At 37.4% G+C, this 18,818-nt stretch overlaps 1 protein-coding gene across 1 annotated transcript in view; it reads left to right on the top strand.

Moving 5' to 3' along the window:
- The window catches only part of ipo13b (importin 13b), a 67,082-nt gene that overhangs the window by 24,595 nt on the left and 23,669 nt on the right, over window positions 1-18,818 (top strand). Inside the window, 4 exon segments of the mRNA XM_042335193.1 lie at window positions 1,485-1,625; window positions 3,615-3,756; window positions 12,308-12,474; window positions 12,588-12,708. Of these exon segments, the coding sequence (XP_042191127.1) occupies window positions 1,485-1,625; window positions 3,615-3,756; window positions 12,308-12,474; window positions 12,588-12,708 (571 nt within the window).

The raw sequence follows: 18,818 nt of genomic DNA on the forward strand, positions 1-18,818 counted from the left end.
TTGTACACAAACTCTTAACAGAGGAATCTGTAAATTGGGATTTAATGTGATGATGCAACACTCCTTATTGAGGGAGTTTTGAATCCATTCAAATTGTTTAATCTTTGCTAAATCGGTAGTTGTTTACTATAATGGAGAAAACTCCTGCTGCTTTCTTCAGTTTCATACAAGCTGAGCCAGGCTACCTGCCTCCATATTGAACTCCCCATGGGCTTACATTACTACAGTGCAGCAACTCCTTATGGCTGAATTGTCATGTTGGAGTTTCAAATAATCATGTCTGTCGATCTCTTGTCTTTTGGTTCCAGATTTGGCTAATTTGCTTTGTCCAATTAATGTTAATAGCATTCAAAAACGGTCTAGTCCAACTGAGTAAGAAAAGGTAGTATAGATAAATATGAGAATGTATAATGGAACAAGAAAGCATACGCAATGATGGCGTGTTAATTAAAGGTGGTGCGGCGAAGTGAAAAGGATTTGTGTGTCATCATGAATCATTGAGAGTTTACAGTCGATGTGAAGTTACTGTCATTAGATGCTTAGTTGCGTCTTGAGATTGTTTGACTTGAGATCAGGTGAAAAGCACTGTTCTGACCTCGTATGAAAAGGCACTGCTGAGGCCAAGGTGCTATAGCCGTTTTCACCTTTGTCAAAATGAATGTGCAAAATCACATTACTACTAGTTAGTTAGGAACATTTTGCTCTTGTTTTCTGAGGATAGGATTGATCTATGAATTATGATTTTTTAAAAAAACATTTCATGTGCATGTGGCATTAAGGAATCTTCTTTAATGCCACACACCAAGATGGAGTCCTGCAGCTTAGTGGTTAGAGCACTCGCCTCAAAAACGAGAGACCTGGGTTTGATTCCCAGTAGGACGAAATGTTGGGCAAGTTTTCTTACTCCACATGCCTCTGTTTACCTAGCAGTAAGTAGGAACCCGGTTGTTAGTCGATTGGCAGATTGTTTTTCCAGGGGTAATAATTCCTTCAAATAATAATAGTAATAATTTGATCACTCAATCCATGGCTGTTTAAGGGACATTGCTGTGCACAATTGGCTGCCGCATTTTGCCCTCAAAATATAGTCAAGTCACTTTACAGTATATAATGTGAAGCTCTTTGAGACGTCTTGAAGATGTGATAAGGCGTTATATCAAACGCAAGGATAAATATTCTTCATAGTATATTTTTGGTGGTAAAAAGATTTTACACCAGCTTTTTACTTCCTGATCAATGTTTAATTTGGGTCTGAATTTTGGCACTATTTCTTGTCCTTTCACCACCCGGAAGACCAATGTCAAAATGAATAAGAGGATTTGCCATTTGAACTTTGTGATGTGTGATTTGAACTGCAACCATTTTAATTGTTGAAAGTAGTCTAAGTTTAAACTCCATGGTTTGATTTTTTTAAAATGCTCAGGGACATTGCCTGCAATTTCTTTACTTGTTTTTGACTGCTGTTTTTCTCTGGATCCCTGCAGATATGTGAACACGTTACTGAAGTTGATCCCACAGGTGCTGCAGCTGCAGGAGCAGCTGAGACAAGCCGTTCAAAATGGAGATATGGAAACTTCACACGGGATCTGCAGAATTGCTGTGACTCTTGGAGAAAACCATTCAAGGTGCAGTTTGTTGTATTTTCCTCTTTCAGCATCTTCCACAAACGTATTGCCTCTTGATCTACTTCAACAAGAGTTATAGTACCATCGATTAATTTTCTAGAGAATAATCTACCTGCCTTTCTCTCTCACTCCACCACCCCCCCCCCCCCCCCACACAATACCAGTTACCCCTCTTCCACTACTCCTTACCACTTGTCTTTTTAAATATCCAGTGCTATGAAGCTTACAAACGTCCTCAATGTTACGTAGCTAGCTCCCTAAAAAGAACCTGAATCAAAATAAATCGCTCAGATTAAACCACATTTTAAATCCACTGTTTTGAAACTTGAATTATGTGTAATGACATTGCATGGTGCGTGTACCTTAGTATTCGGCAAATATTTTCTGCCTATTTTTGAACATTTTTAACATACCTCAGTTTTGTCCCCTTTTCTGTGGTTACTTTGCTTCTCAACGGGATGGATAAGCATCTCATACCCAGATCTGTCATCATTCCCTGATGAGGTGTGCAAAACAACAGCTGCTTGTTTAGCATTAGCTGTGCTCGGGCCGGGAAAGCAGGTTTAAGAATATTGCTATAGTTTTGCAGAGCAGTGAGGTTTCAGTTGAATCTTTCCTCCTCTTTATACAATTTGCAGGGACTACTTCGATAGCCATGTACTCATTATAGTGATGATGTAGAAGCAGACATCTCGCAGAATGAATTTAATGCGTTCCTGTTTTGTGTGAATGCGGCTGATTTGCTCCAGAGAAAAAGAAAATGTTTAATTTTCCGTTTCAAAGTATGTTCTCATAGTAATGTATTGTATTGAAGTTGAGAGCAACTGTAAATATTACAAGGTGATTTGGCAACAGGGTTTGGCTGAGCTTTTTAGATTAAGTTGCTAATCCAAAATCATTCGATTGAAATTTCCTGTCCTTGCCTGCATTATTTTTTAGTCCACATCATCCTTAAAATGCAGCTTGATGCTGTACTGGGGACACTAAGGTGAGTGTTCTGGAAGGATGAAATCGTATGGGCCGAAATTCCTTATCCAAACCAATCTGGTAATCCACACATTTGCAATGAGTTTGAGAGTAGGAATATTTTCAATGACTGAACAATCAACCAAAATGGTCATTTTGGCTAATAATAATAATTCTTGCATTTGATATAGCACCTTATCATGTCTTAGATGTTTCAAAGCACTTCACAGAATATACCGTAAAGTGACTATATTTTGTGGGCGAAACTTATGCTTAGGCTAAAGGAATTTGTGTCGATTTAGTACTTGTGAAGAAACTTTACTTTCAGTCAACGAAACATGGGCTTAGCCATTAAATTAACATTCATTCACTTGTTTAACTGAAGGACATTCTCTGTTACAATAAAGTGATTTCAACCAAAGTTGCTGTGGAATGAGTTGATTCTAAGATGTATTAGAAAGTAACTAAATTTTATTTATAAGTGATTGGATTTGAAAAAATTATGGTGAATTTTTTTTAGGGTGTGGGGTAATAGCTTCTCCAGTGTTTAAGATTGCATCTTTTTAAATCAGATACATTGATATTTGAAATTATTTTTTAAAGAATGTTTTCATTTTAAAAAGTCTTCATTAATCATATTCCCATTAAGTAGTGTCAATTGCAGACAACCTTTTATTTAAAAGGAGATGAAACCTGATGTGAGTGGTATTTTTAAATATTTGCTTTTTTTAAGGTATTTGAAAGAAATATTTGATCTGGCAATGTTTTGGGTGTCTCCTGTAACAATTAATCTGCCTGGGTAGGAGGAAAACTCCAGCAGACTATTTGTCTTATCATAAAATAAAGTGTGCGTCATCTTTGTACGTGTTTCTGTTCTTTGGCTCACCGGCAGATCGAATTAAAGATTCTCATCAATTAATTCAAATGTGGCTTCCACTGTATTTTCACTTTTCCTGCTGTGAATTCATGTGCGTATCTGGGGGTAGTTGTTTTTTTTTACTGATCTATTTATCCCTTGTACAGAGCCTTGTTGGAACAGGTGGAACACTGGCAGACCTTTCTAGCACTCGTCAACATGATCATGTTCTGCACAGGAATTCCAGGTCATTACCCAGTGAACGAAACCACAAGCTCCTTAACTCTCACTTTCTGGTACACATTACAGGTATGATGAGCAAAGTGCTCTGCGGTTTCAATTCAGTCTTGTGCAAAACTCACACAAGTTATACTTCCTGAAGTAAAACACAAATTTATCCAGACAGTCTGTTATCTCTATGATCCTGGCTTCCAGGAAAACATTTCCTATACTGGATCAGTGTAACATTCTAATCCGTTCACCAGCTATCTGTTGCATTGTCCAATGTTAATATTTAGTCAATTTTATGTGATGTCCTTGTGTCAACTAATTTCACTTCAGATACTTGATAACCCGTAAAGAAAACTGGATACTAGCAGTAGTTTATTGAGTTAGTCACTGAGTTGTTGTAATATATATCCTGGCAGTCCTATCCTTTTATTCTATTTCTTCCATGATGATGTGGTTGGCAATGACAGCTTATACTTGAGATGCCTTTATGGCTGCAATGTTTCTGAGATTATGACACAAGCATTAACTGCATGAGGTAGTGCTTCCGTTTGCCCCACTAGAATGAATTTCAGCATTCAAACAGTTACAGCACATGCCTTCTGACCAACATTTATTATTAGAAACAGATTATATTACTAGGAATGAGACTGAGCTGTGTTTGACATTTTAAGTTTGAATGACCACAGGGGTCTCCTTTGCTGAGTTTTAAGGTGATCTAGAATTCTATATTGAAATGGTGTTTTATTCTTTAAATATAAAAAATATTGTATACAATAAACCTAAATATTATATTAAAAATGATTGTATGGATACAATTTGACTTGAATTGGAATTTAATTGGTGGTAGTGAACTTTGACGGAAGCCTATTAACTGGTTCATGCTAATTTAGCAACGTAACTTCTTCTGTTATTCTGCCGATCAGATATTGGGTAATGTCCTAAAATGATGCATTAGTAAACATTGCAATAAAATTCAGACTTTTTAAAACCCACAGAACATGAGAAAGGCCCTGCATGGCACTGTTTCACTCTTCTGTTACAAAAGGCTTTCTCCCATGAGCAAAATAACTTCTGTATCTTTGAGTTCTTCATTAGGATTGGTAACTCAACAGAAAACTTAAGAAAATACTAAAGAACTGTTGTGTACCCTGCAGATGGGCTTTTTTTTAAAACCACTGAGCAGATTCTCCAGTGTTTTGGTTGACTGCTTTCTTTCTATTCAGTTAAAATGATTGGCAACTGCCACCGTATCAAAGTGGTGCCAGTGAGTGACCTAGTGTGACTAGATTAGTTTCAGCAGTATGTTACATAAGAATTATTTGTAAGCATTGGTAGAAATTCACCTTCGATGACGTTTTTCCTTCAGCTGTGGAGCAGACAGATCCTCGACCTTCGAATTAAGCAGTAAAAGTCAAACTTGGATGTTCTCTGTTTGTTCTTCATTCCAAAGGTTTTCATTGCTTTGGTTGAATAATTTTTTTTAAAAAGGAATGTCTGTGATGAATGAGGAACAGAACAAAAATAGTAGCGGAGAACGTCAATTAAATGTGATTGTTTCCCGGCCCCCTCCCCCCAAACCTGGGAAGCCAATGTAATGATGCCCAGGCAGTAATAATAATAATAATAATGCATTTGATACAGCGCCTTATCATGTTTTTGAGACTCGTCAAAGCACTTCACAAAATATATTGTAAAGTGAACTGACTGTATATTTTGTGGACAAAACTGAGTACTCGGCACACTGAGTACTTTATGGGCATCATTAGTTTAGATGTTATCCACATTGCTTGGCTACCTGGTTAGAGCTATTGCTTTACCTAGCTGACCATTTTCATTGCCTTTAAACTTCATTGCATTACTCTGAAAGCTGACTACTTTGGTAGGTACCAGAGGGTGACTGACTGGAACGTATAGAACCATACCCCAGCAATCATCAGCCTCTTTAGAAGAGGGGAGAAGTTTGAATCCAGCGTCCAAAGAATTAAAAAGTTGGGAGTTAAATCCACTGGTGCCAAGCCAGTTGTTTTTATACAAAAAATTATACCATACATAAAATGGAAACTGTGGCGCTTTGGCATCTGGATAAAGGATAATAGATTGAGCGGAAACGATTTATTCCCCATAGATGGGTAAATGCTGTCAATCTGAGCACTTCAGTTAGTACAGTAATGATGGGTACTTAATACTGAATCAGTTGTCTGTAATGGCATGGGGGGGAGGGGGGTTCCTTTAGAAAATCCTATTTGCAGGACTCAGCAGGAGAGCCTACGTCCATCACGGGGAGAGGGAAGGAAATGAAGCAAAACCTTGGTAAATCTGAAATGTAAGATAGTTTGTGCCCTGATTCCAAAGGCCATACATGCTATATAATATTACTGCACAGTTGGATCTGTTAGTTTGCAGGATACTTGAGGTATGAAAACTTTTTAAAAAATCAAATTCTTATTGTGAGGAACGATATACAGTCTTCCTTCTTTTATCATCTTAATTCTGGAATCCCTGTTGAATGTAAGAAAGATAAGTGTAATATGTAATTAGATTGGTAAAGCCCTTTTCTGAACATAATGCCTCCTATTGGGGTCCAAGAGTGGGTTTCTTTCTAGTCCTTTTCATACTAAATCACACGTTAAAACGTGTGCGAGGCCATGCTTTAATAAATCAAGGCATGGTTACAATTACAGCTAGAACCGCTCTATTTGTGAGAGATGTGACTTTCGGCATTCGTTTAAAGATGAAAGATTCAGCAGTATATAGTAAATATTATTTTGCCTTCATTGCGGAATGGTGCACCTGATGTATCTGCATCTGCAAGAGAAGGAATGGAGAATTTCTGCCAACAACTTGCAGCAGAGCCTAATTCTCATTCCAAATGCCTTCCCTAAATTTTACTAAAAAACCAAGAGAATCAGTTTGAATGCACATTATGTGCAATAGATTTTGGTTGTAGCCCGACTTGACCAGTGCTCCTTGAATCTGAAGAAAACACTGAGCCTCATACAAATTTAATGAATATTCATGTGATTGTGCACATCTGCTGGATGAGTTAGTGCACCCATTGACTATTCATCACGCAAAGTCAGACCATTTCTCTGTCACTTTTCCAAATTGCTTACCAATCCATTTTAAGCAAAAGAGGAGTGAATATTTGATTATCCTGTGCTTTCAGTGAAGGGTTTATGTCTGCTTTGGCAATGGGTTCAATGTATTACTGAAAAGGATGTGTCTGGAGAAATTTGATTCATATAAAATAAAAATTTGTTTGCCCAAAGCAAATACCTGACCCAGTTCTCAATATTGTGAGACCTATGAGGAGTTTTTTGATTTTGAAAAAAAATTATCCACAGAAGTTGTATTTTGACATGGTCATTGGAGGAGTATTGTCATCCCTGAAATAAGATAACAAATTTGTGACGTAGCCTGCATCTAAACAACATTGATTGTACGTGCAGAAAATGCTATATTTATTCTGAATCTTCGCGTTCTAAAACAGTCAATGCCCTTTATGTTGCTTATTGGTCTTTTTAATGGAAATTGGACCTGCTATGGCAGTTTTCAAAATCTTGGGAGTTTATGGCAGCAGTTCTTAGATTGCTGGCAATCTGTTTAAAAAGGGCAAGCTTCTAAGACCTTGAATTGATCATCTAATGACTAATGGGTGACACCACCCTTTAGCTTTGAGCATACATTAGTTCCAGAAGCATGTAATGATTTGAATAGCAATGTTGCTCCATTGTTTAGATAGATTTCCTGAATGTTATTGAAATCTCACAACCTTTGCACAATGCCACACTTGGAATCTATCCTCTGATCGGATGGTGAGGGAATTGTTATCTGGTACTGGAACTACCCAAATAGCCAAATTTGAACTGTCAATCAACCCTTCAGGCTATCCAAACACTCAGAGTGTGATTCACTCTTTGTGTAATTTAAACGTGTTGTAATACATTAAATAGCTTTAGCTTCATCACCTAGAAATGTAATGAGCCAAACATTAATGGGAAATGTGCGTTTCTAAAGATGGTCGGTGGATCATAGATGGTTAGAGTGATCTCAGAATGAGGTACATAATATGGGCATTTTTCTTCCATGGACTCCTCTGCATTTTGAATTAGATAATCGTAGGTGAATCCTAATGTGACTATTGATCAGAAAATGCTGTTTATTATTGCTGTGTGAAATTAAGAGAGAAAAGTAAATGGGCATTGGCAATGTAGAGCATTGGAGCATGAACATGTTGTACTACAACACTGATGGGATGTAGATTAATATTAATCCCTGCATTTGATATAGAGCCTTATTACATCGTCGAGGCATTTCAAAGTGCTTGATGGGGTATCCTGTAAAGTGTACTGACTTTTTTATGGGTGAAATACAGCAGCCAATTTGCACACAGCAGTGTCTCACAAACAACCATGAAGTGAGTAACCAATTTTATTTGGTGGTGTGTTGGTCAGGACACCAGAAAAACTGCTATTTTCAAATAGTGCAGTGGGATCTTTAACGCCCACCTGAGCAGACTTATGGGACCTCGGTTTAACATCTCATCCGAAGGTTAGTTTTGCCCTTGCTACTGAATTCTAGCTGTCTACACGCTCCTGCTGCAGGGTTTCATTAGTCGCTTGGTGCTTCCCATGTGGGGGGAGGGGAAGGAAATCTGAGAGAAATTATCTTGTGCGTCAGTGTGGCAGAGATTTGGGAGCAAGTCATCTGCCACCATCTCATTGCATGTCATGTATAGATCTGTAGTTGAAAATAATAAATTCACATTCTGCAGTTAGGAAGAGACCATTTAGAATTATCGCCAGTAGTTGGTATGAGAATTGCAATTAAATGCTAGGTGGGCATATTCTTAATAGAACATTTCACAGACCAGCTTGTGAAATGGCAGGCCTGTGCTGTTTTAACGATTTCAAAAATGATCAGTAGTTGTAAGAAGAGAAGAGCACAGCAGGAAACCGACAGAGTTCAGCGAAGCATGGAAGGGCATAGCTGACAGATCACTGGGCTGAATTTCCTATTACTGTCGTTCTGCTTGCAAATCACTGATATCCTCATCACTGATGTCTCATTATTAGCCTGGATTGAACAACAGTCCAAATGCACTATAATAATGCAAAGACCTAAGTCTGACAATGATTTAGATCTCTGTGGAGTTAATGTTCCAGGCAGTGGCTGCTTCATTGATTTGGTGCAGTGATGTATTCTGATCATCACTTCCTTGTTTGGTTGGTCGATTTTGAACTGTAAATTGAAGAATTGTAGGCATCCTGAATCTAGCTTAAAATAAATAAATAAATAAATGGTGATTGAGATTTAGAAAGGGACAAAACCCTAATTGGTGCAATCATTTTTAAAATAAAATATCTCCTCAAGATCATATTTCTTGTGTGTATGTATATATAATATATAAACCATATATATATATGATCTAAAATATATATTAAAAAACTCCATCTAATGCAATCGGAACCTTTATTTTTCTGTAAGATATTTAGTCACAAATGTGAATATACCTTAGCAATAATTGCTTAGTGTTTTAGGGATAAGGTAACAAGTCTGGTTGACACCAGGTCTCGTCTTCCATGAATCTAATATTAAAATGATGCTTTTTGTGGCTAATCACTGCCTTTCAAATTGTCTGAAGTGCTTAGTCAATTGGAATAAATACAGCTGTTCATGGTGATTCCTCTTCCCTCTAGCCATTATAGAACAATTATTTTGACTATAACAATATGCAAAATGTGGATGCTATTTTTGTTAAAGGAAGTACAGGTACTGCAGTTTTGGATAACAGCAAAAATGTTGCAATTGATCAGGTTTACAATAAGGTTTTGTTGCAGTAATTTGAATTGCAGTTTCCGATAAAGGAAATCAGTGGCTTGGACTTTGAGTCAGTTAAGCAAAATTGATAATTGAAAGTTGTGCTCGGAAAAGGCACAAGAATGAACAGCTGTCATCCTGTAACTGATGAAAAGCTGATCTTTCACACTGGTACGATAGAAAATTATTTTTACAAAGAGGATGTTTCAATGTACATCTTGATTCAGCTTGATGTGAACAAGAGTTCCAAGCATGAACAATGTTCCATCCTCCCAGGAAGAATGCAATTAGATATAATGAACACAAAAGTCATCCTTAAAAAAAGTATATCCTGATTTTCTGTCTGGTGAAGTGAACAATCATAAGCCATGGGTGAAGAGATGTTTCCTGAGCAGGGAAGGAAGTTGCGCTCTGAGACGTTGTCTGACATGGAGGGTGCTGTATAAATGCAGATGGTTGTTGTTGATTGAGTAATAAAGATATCAATGTTTTGGTGCTTTTGCATGATTATATTTGTTGTAGTGTGGCTAACTATACAATACTTGCCCCAGGGACATGGAAGGAGTTGGCATCCATAGGTAGATTTTCCCAAGACTTAAGTAGCAGGCTTGATGGGCTACTATGGCCTCTTCAAATTTTATGCATCAAAAACAATCTGATGCGTTTGATCTAAGCTAGTATTTAAAGCAGTGAGAGCATTTGTACAAAACTAGGGTAGAAGATTTCAAAAAAAAAGTTTTCAAATGTAAATATCAAGTCTAGGTTGGTCATTTATTTTACTGAATTATTAAATTCCAACTGTTTAAGCAGATCTGATGAGTAATGTATTCAAAGTGCCATTGAATTGCAGCAATACCTTTTTACTTGTCTGAATCCATCTTTCCTCCACCTTATAAAACCTTTAGATTGTCAATCATCCGCTAAAAGATGGATATACAGTATTAGCTCATACCATTTCCTGCCTGTTAGCTAAATGGAGTTTCAAGGGTAATGATACTGTAGGTGTTTAATCTTGGAGCAAGGAAATATAAAGCTTTTCCAGTCATAATCTCTTGCTTCAAATTAACATCACAGAGAGTAAATTTGCTTATCAGGTTAGAGCAGCAGGATTATTGTCTGTGAATGAATATCTTTAAAGGTGAATTGGGATGCTGTGTATAGTTTTAACCTGGAGCAGGTACCATTTTATACCAGAAACCCATGGTCCATGGCATTAAATTGGACAGAAGCCTACTGAGGAAATTTGTTCTTTGGTTTCCCTCTGAGATTGCGCTTCACAGCTAATGGAAATGTGTGTTGTGTACAATCTTGAAAAGAAAATGAGCAATTGTTTTGATAAGCATTTTCTTCACTACTTGCGACAAACTTTACGTGTTTACGCATTTTACCCATGAACCTACTTAATGAACGACTGATTAAAAAGCTACATTGGTAGCTGCATTTTATCTTTGACCTTTCTCTTCACAACAATTAAGCTGTCACCAGATTGAGAAGATATTCCTACGATTTTCTTAAATCATCCTTCTGATTCCTTGAAACTGGGCACATTTTTCAGTCTCAAGGTTGTGGGTTCAAGTCCCACGTTGGACCATAGAGCGCATGTAATCCAGTCTGATACTTTAATTCATGCTGGGGGTGTGCTCTAATGTTAGAGGTGCCATCCTTTGGATGAGTCAGTACACTGAGATCCCGTCTGTCTGTTCAGGTGGACCATGTTAATGATCCGGTGGCAGTATTCGAAAAGAGATGGGAGTTTCTCCTCGTGTCCTAGCAACAATCCTACAAATAAAATGGGGTACTCACCCCATGGTTGTTTGTGGGGTAACGCTGTGTGCAAATTGGCTGCTGTGTTTGCCGACAAAATTCACAGTTGCCACACTTCACAATGAAACTTTGTCCAGGCGCCAGTTGTAAGGGTTGGTTACATTTGTGACCCTGCGGTGAAGTAGGGACTGACACAAATGTTGTACAATTAATCGAGGTTTATTAATTTTGTTTAATAATGGTTATAAGTAATTAAAAGAATACATCACAATCATGCTTATGTATCCACGTATAGTTCACAACGATTTAAGTTCTCTACGGAAGAGATAGAGGAGCAACGTCCGATTTAATGTGTCCTTATTAATGTCAGTCAAAAGGTATCCCAATTATTACTGTACATTTCCCAGTTCGATCATCCAGAAGTATCCAGTTATTTTGATGTTGACTGTTGGGTAAATTGTAGTCTTGATCTTCCTTCTTTAAAAACTGGAATATGGTTTGCGACTCTTAAGTTCCAATTTCTTTATTTCTTCTTCCATTCTTTCTTTTGATTCTGTTTTCGAATCGATCTCCGTTTATACAGTTGGTTAGGTGACCTTTCACCTTTTGTCTTTTGCAAGATGGTTCCTTTGTGGGGGAAAAAAATGCAACCTATCTCTCTCCCATGTTAAAATAGCTGCAGACCACTGTTACATGAGAAAATGACTGAAAAGGAATGAAAACAGTTTGTTGTTTATAAGTATTTTGTTTCTCATCCTTGAGAAAGGATCTTTTGCGAAGCCGGTCACAACCGGCTCCCATCATATCTTATGAGATTGATTATAAGTCTAAAAAATATAAACATGGCAAATATAATTTGAGATATTATTTAACACCTTAAATTACAGAATTCTACAGTACTTTGAGCCATTTCATTGGTGTGAAAACCACAGGACTAGAGTGCATAGGTTGTTCAGGTCTGTCTGGTGTTTTACTCTTTTTATTAAAAAAATTCTTTCAAATCGTAATGTAACTAGAATACTGTTCTCTTGTTTTTGATATCTAGGATGATATAATGTCATTTGAGGCTGAGAAGCAGGCTGTATACCTACACGTATATCGCCCAGTTTATTTTCAACTTGTCGATGTTCTACTTCACAAGGCCCAGTTTCCATCTGATGAAGAATATAGCTCATGGTCCTCTGATGAAAAGGAACAGTTTAGGATATACAGGTGAGGAAATGTACATCTATTCTATATTGCGGGGTGCATGGTGTATCATTGCAACTTTTCAATTCCTGTGCCACGGCTCTCTAATTAATGCAAACAATGTTTTTTTTTGGCAGAGTTGATATCTCGGATACTCTAATGTATGTATATGAAATGCTAGGAGCTGAGCTGCTAAGTAATCTATATGACAAATTAGGAAGACTGTTAACTAACACCGAGCAATCAACTTCATGGCAGGTAACGTATTGTGTTCTTTCATTAATAAAGTATACTGTAAAACATCTATTTCTTCTAGTTTATAGGTTATCCTGAATATAATAGGCAAAGGTACTTTATTATGAAGATACTGATTATGCAGGAAAAAATGCAAATTCTGACATTCTAAAATAAGCACAAAATGACGGAAATACAAACCCACAAATAATATGGGATGTACATGCATTTTTATCTATAATGCTATGTTTTATTATTGAATCTGCCCGATGGTAGCTGGATTATAAAGTTGCAACCTGCTTTAAAATTCATCTTTAGTGAAAATTCTGTTAATTGTACCAGGAACAATTTGCTTAGTACTTAGGACAACTGAAGGTAAGTAGTTATTTTTTTAAAAAAAGGTGAAAAGTGGTAAATTGTTGTAAATGCTGTTATGGAAAATACAATTCTGTGCCATTTACATTACATTAAGTATTGTTCAATATTTCAATAGAAACTATTTTGCAGTGAGACATAATGTACAATATAGTACAGGGAATACAATCTACGAAATTAGTTTCTGAACCAGACTTAAAAGTGTATTGAAAGAGGTCCAAATATTATGCATTTGGTAAAAATACAGTGCACAATTGTACATTGGAAAACGGAGAGTGATGTACATTAAATGATTTATTAATTAGATTTGACAATGTTTTGTAATGCATACTAAGCTTTCTGAGAATTGAGTGTTATGGTCATGTATCAACGATATGGAGTGAGCAGGAACCATCTGACAACCATTTGCAACAAAAAGATCGGGAATAGAATAAACCAATCCCTAAAATTGTTATAAAGAAACTGAAATTGTATGTGATGTCAAGTCCTGTGAAAGAAGCATGGAAGGAGGCTATTCAACCCACAGTTCAGACGAGTTTGGTAAAATGTGTAAGATTTGCTTTTGCAGTTTTTCATCTGAGACCCGATGTGATCGTAGCCATGCAATCACTCCTGAATATCCGTTATTCTTTATGGTATCTCTAGAGTTCTATAAATTCCTGTTCACTTTGGTTTAAATAACCAACACTTGCATTAAGTGTTGCAGATGATCCTAATAATTGTGTGCACTGCTTTGCAAACTGCACTTCACTAGGAAGCAATATACAGCTAAAAGTAAGATTATGTGTGAATACTACTGTGTATTCAAGCTATAGCATTGGGGATGGTCCACAGTAAACTGTACCATTTTGTTTCTAGGACACAAACCCTTTCTTAGCCAGTTATTTCTTCCCCACACATTAAATTACAGTATGGTGGTGAAACACCTTCTTTAAAAAAAAAGAAGAAAAAAAATCTTAAAACCAGCACACCAGGGCTTCTCACTAAACTCATTATGTGTCTTGTCCTGCATTTTCTTACTAATGTACAACACAGACAGGAAATGAATAGGTTACTCTTTGTGCAACAGGGCAAGCAGTATTTTTTGCACTACACATAATGTCAAAATTTTATTCGATTTTTAGCATCAAATGCAGGAGTAGAATGCTAAGCCTTACAAAGAGGAGTGTTGCTTCAAACACATCAGAAAGACTTGCATCTGGAATTATTCGGGTACAGCAAATGGGTAGAAAATACTGAGCTGCTGTTGTTTCAGTTATATTTCCATTTTACAAGCTACAGCTACCAAATTGGATGTTTTTGTTTGACGTACCAGCACGATTTGACCAAAATCCTGAAGCAGAACATGAAGTATCGAGAGTTGATTCTTAACACTTCCCATTATCAAGCCTGTCGAGGTACATCTGTTGCAAATTCCTTTGAATTTCGTAGACTTAACGTTTGAAATTATCTGCCTAATGGAATGGATGACTCGTTAAAACGTAACCGTGCAGGCACTAATCTTCATTTGCTGTGGAAAGTTTCCCAAGGGGATTATAGTGCATAATAGCTTCTCTAAAAGCTGATCCAATCCATTAGCGCTCCAATTTTTCTTTGTTGCACAAGCCTTTTTAATGCTCATCAATATGAGAAATATCAATGCAGGGTAAGAAACTCTTCTTCTCGGGATACAAATGAGCAAGTTAAGCGTACCTAAAATAGGTTGTAGTAACCCTGGTTCAATAAATGATGTTTAATTTCTGCATTTGAAATTCTGCACAGAAAGGATACATTTTCAGATAGTAGCACGACTCGTGTGAGAATCCCACAGGCATGTAAAACTTCACTATTTGTATTTTGTGCAGTTATCTTGGATTGATGCAGAATATTTGCAGCATCACTGGGCAGATTTGTGGTGGTTTGTCTGAAATGCTAGTACTTGAGGTGTTGCTGCAGGCATGAATTTGGAGTCTGAGGCATTCTGGCATCAGGCAATGAAAGAGGTTAACATCATCCGGTCCACTGGTCCTCATGTCTCTGGACTACGAATCCAGGAACATGTGATGGATATTCTCTACAGACACCCAATTGGAACTACAGGGTCTTTCTCGAAAGGATTTAGAATTTATTTGCCAATGCAGTTATGCAGGGCTGAGCTTTCTTGATGTTTTTCATGCTTGTAGCATCTGTTCTACCAACATAAGACCACAGCAAAATCCAGTATAACTACCTATATCTTTCAGGACAGCTCTGCAGACAATGTAAGTCGCACATGGTCTGCTGTTTTCTGCAACTGTATCTGCCAATTGCTATTAGATGACTTTATCAGCTTTTGGTCATGTCCATCACAATGTAATTGGGATGACATGGGTTCTCTTTAAGAACTTTTATCTGTCCTTAAATATCATTGCATTCAGATTTCACATTAATAGTGCCTCTGTTATCCATCACTATACTAAGGAAAATGGTTTCTCATTAATAATTCTAATATAGATTTGGTTAGCTCCAGCATTAATAACTTGTATATTGAACAAAGGCCACAATGTATTTGGAGCGTTCAACAATAATATAGTAGATATCCCAGGTGGTAAATGGTCTGACAGCATGAGTTTATTTCAGGAGTGTGAACTGTGCCCAATATTCTATTCTGTACAATGTACATAAAGCAATTTTAGCCATTTGAACAGAAATGTTCACATCAGGGATTTGCATTTGAGGAGCAATTTTCTTTTGTGTCAAAGTGGAGTCCTGTAGCTCAGTGGTTAGAGCACTCGCTTTGCAAGTGAGAGACCTGAGTTCAATTCCAGGCAGAGGGCGAAACCTTGGGCAAGTTTCCTTACTCCACACAGAGCCTAATAATAATCCCTCCAAAACCAAAAACAATAATAAATTGGTCATTTTTCAATCTACGACTGTTTGTGGGACATTGCTGTGCGCAATTGGCTGCCGCGTTCGCCCACAAATATACAGTCAATTCACTTTACAGTGTGTTCTGTGAAGCGCTTTGGTACGTTCTCCCGACGTGAAAAGCGCTATATCAAATGCAAGGATTATTATATTATTATTATTAAAGTGATGACTGGATTGATGGTGAAATTTCTGTCTTTTTATCCCATTTCATTACTTTTGCTTTCTTTTACTGTGAATCTCTGACATTGTGCAATGCTTGCTTTGGATTTCGCAGTTCCACTTTCATGACATAAATTGAACCAAACCACTTTGAAAGATGATGTTGCTTATGATGACTGTGGATAATCTATTTGATGTTATGTTTTGCAAATCAGATGCCCACAACACTTTGATGTGTACTTTATTTAAAACCCATCATGAAAATAGTTTTAGGTGTTTTTTCCAATCCTTTTGTTTTGCTATTCCAGTATTATAATGCAGTGCTATTATAAGTTTCTGTATAAAGTAGTCAACATTTATTCCAAATGAATTTTGTACTGTAGAATTCTGAAAACTAAATTCTTTATCATACCGCATTGACTATTTTACAGAAAATTACCCTTGTGGGTTAAGATTAATATTTAATTTGGCAACAGTCCTTTGCCTGATCAGGACTTCTCACTCACTTTCTGTGACTTGTGTTTACAGCATATTTATTCACATAAGTTTGCACCTAGTTGCATTATTTCACACTTTCACATTTATTCAATCAGTGCTTGTTTTCTGCTGTCTCACCCATATCCAAGTGTTCTGTCACCCGCAAACTTATTCTCACATTCTGCAAGCTCCCAAGCGTTCTGCAAGCTTCCTCACATCCTCGCATTCAGATAAGCATTAACACTTTGTTTATTATACATCATTTTTATTGCAGCATTTGTCATAATTCCAATATATTAGATTTTTTATTTATTTTTTTTATTTTTATTTTTTCCTCCTTTATTTCAATTCTCTCCCCTGCCCTGGTGTGCTTCAGACGTGTTTTTACACTGCAGATTCAAGTGAGAAACCTAATTTGTAGCTATTGCAGCAATGCTCAGAGCACTCCTTGTTCAGTGATATTTGGATAGCACCTTCAATCTCAGCAATTCTCTGTATTGGCTCATATTTGTTCTATCATCAACTCTCAACAAAAATCGAGCCAACAGGTATTTTTGATATTCCTTGCATAGGCAACCAGGCCAGTCAAAGATCCACGTGACCTTTATAAATTTGTAATGTCAATTTCATTCATTCGTTAATTTTGCATTAAGGAGGAAGTGGAAGGATTAAAGTAACAAATCTTGTCAGCAAAGCTCTTGGTGGCATTAGCAACCAATAGTAGTGAAGATGGAACAAATTCTGCATAATTATTGAGGACGTTTTTAATGAGATTGTGTGTACTGTTCCTTCAGTGAGTTTTCATTTATTCATTTGATTGTTAAGCTACCCGATAGTTGCTGTCAGGAGATTAAAGCTAACAATCAAGCCAGTCAAATTGTTTCTTTCACTTCTACTTGCCTCGTTATATGCTTTTACAAAAGAGTCTGTTGCACAGAACAGCCAGATGAATCGATCGATAGCTTTTGTCACAAAGAAAATGAATGGGAGGTTCAGAGCAGTTCTGCTATTTGGTGTCATCCATTATCTGCTAATTCTGTCAGTGAGCTAGCATTTAATACCACCAGGAGTCTGATGAGATTTATACACTCCTTGTTTCTCTCTAATGGTCAACAGAAGGTGTTGGTCAGATTCCAAATGTCCTTGTTCCTGACATGACAAACACATATATCTTGTGTTGTAATGATTGCATCACACTTTGATTGGATTTTGTATAAATTGTTGCATTTTCTCCCAGCCTCAGTATTGTAATGTTTATTTATAGACTAGAATAATTTAACCAACTATTTCATCCAATCTCTTTAGTGACGTAAACTGGTGTGGTTTTAAGAAAATCTCCCATCTAATTATTTTGTTCAAATTTATATAATCAGAATCAAACTTCCAATTGGCTATTTTTCGACCAAAGAATCTTTACCTTTGCCAAGGCAAGTATTATGAGTTAAGAGTTTATCACGTCCTTTTGTTCATAGGCTCCTAGTTTTAAAAAATTCTGATATTTAACTTAATTTATCAGAAAGGCCAAATGCAGTCTGTCCTGAAGTCTTAGGAGATGCTATCCGCAATGTAAAGCAATAGCTTACTAGTTTATGATACTGTTTTGGCATCCATGGCACATTGGCGTCTTTGCACAAAAAATATTGGTTGGTTGTCCCATTTCAAACTATAGGAATTTTCCAAAGCTGTTTTGAAGCAGATTCTCTTCATTCAAGATCCTCATCCTCACCTACAAGGCCATTCACGGCCTTGCACCCTCCTACCTCTCCGACCTACTATCCCCCTACTTACCTGCCCATACCCTCCGTTCCTCTGGTTCGGGTCTGCTCCACACCCTCCGCCCTAACCGCCCTACCATCGGTGGCCGGGCTTTCAGCCTCTCAGCCCTGAGGCTCTGGAACTCTATCCCCCAGTGCCTTCGCCGCTTCCTCCCTTTCCTCCTTCAAGGCCGGTCTCAAGAGCTTTCTCTTCGACCGTGCCTTCAGCTCCCCTCTCGACTCTCTACCCCATCCTCGCTCCCTCCCTTCCCTCACCCTGACCATTTCCCCCCTCCTCGCTCCCTCCCTTCCCTCACCCTGACCATTTCCCCCTGCTCGTTTCCCGACCCAACTGTCCAGCGCGTTGGGTCGTCCTCCCGACGTGAAAGGCGCTCTATAAATGCAATCTTGTTGTTGTTGAAGCGGGCTGCTTTCTGCCGCTTCCATAATTAAAAAAAAATTACCAGGACTTCATCACTG

This window comes from Callorhinchus milii, unplaced genomic scaffold (genome assembly GCF_018977255.1).
Source record: "Callorhinchus milii isolate IMCB2004 unplaced genomic scaffold, IMCB_Cmil_1.0 Scaffold5, whole genome shotgun sequence".
NCBI lineage: Eukaryota > Metazoa > Chordata > Chondrichthyes > Chimaeriformes > Callorhinchidae > Callorhinchus > Callorhinchus milii.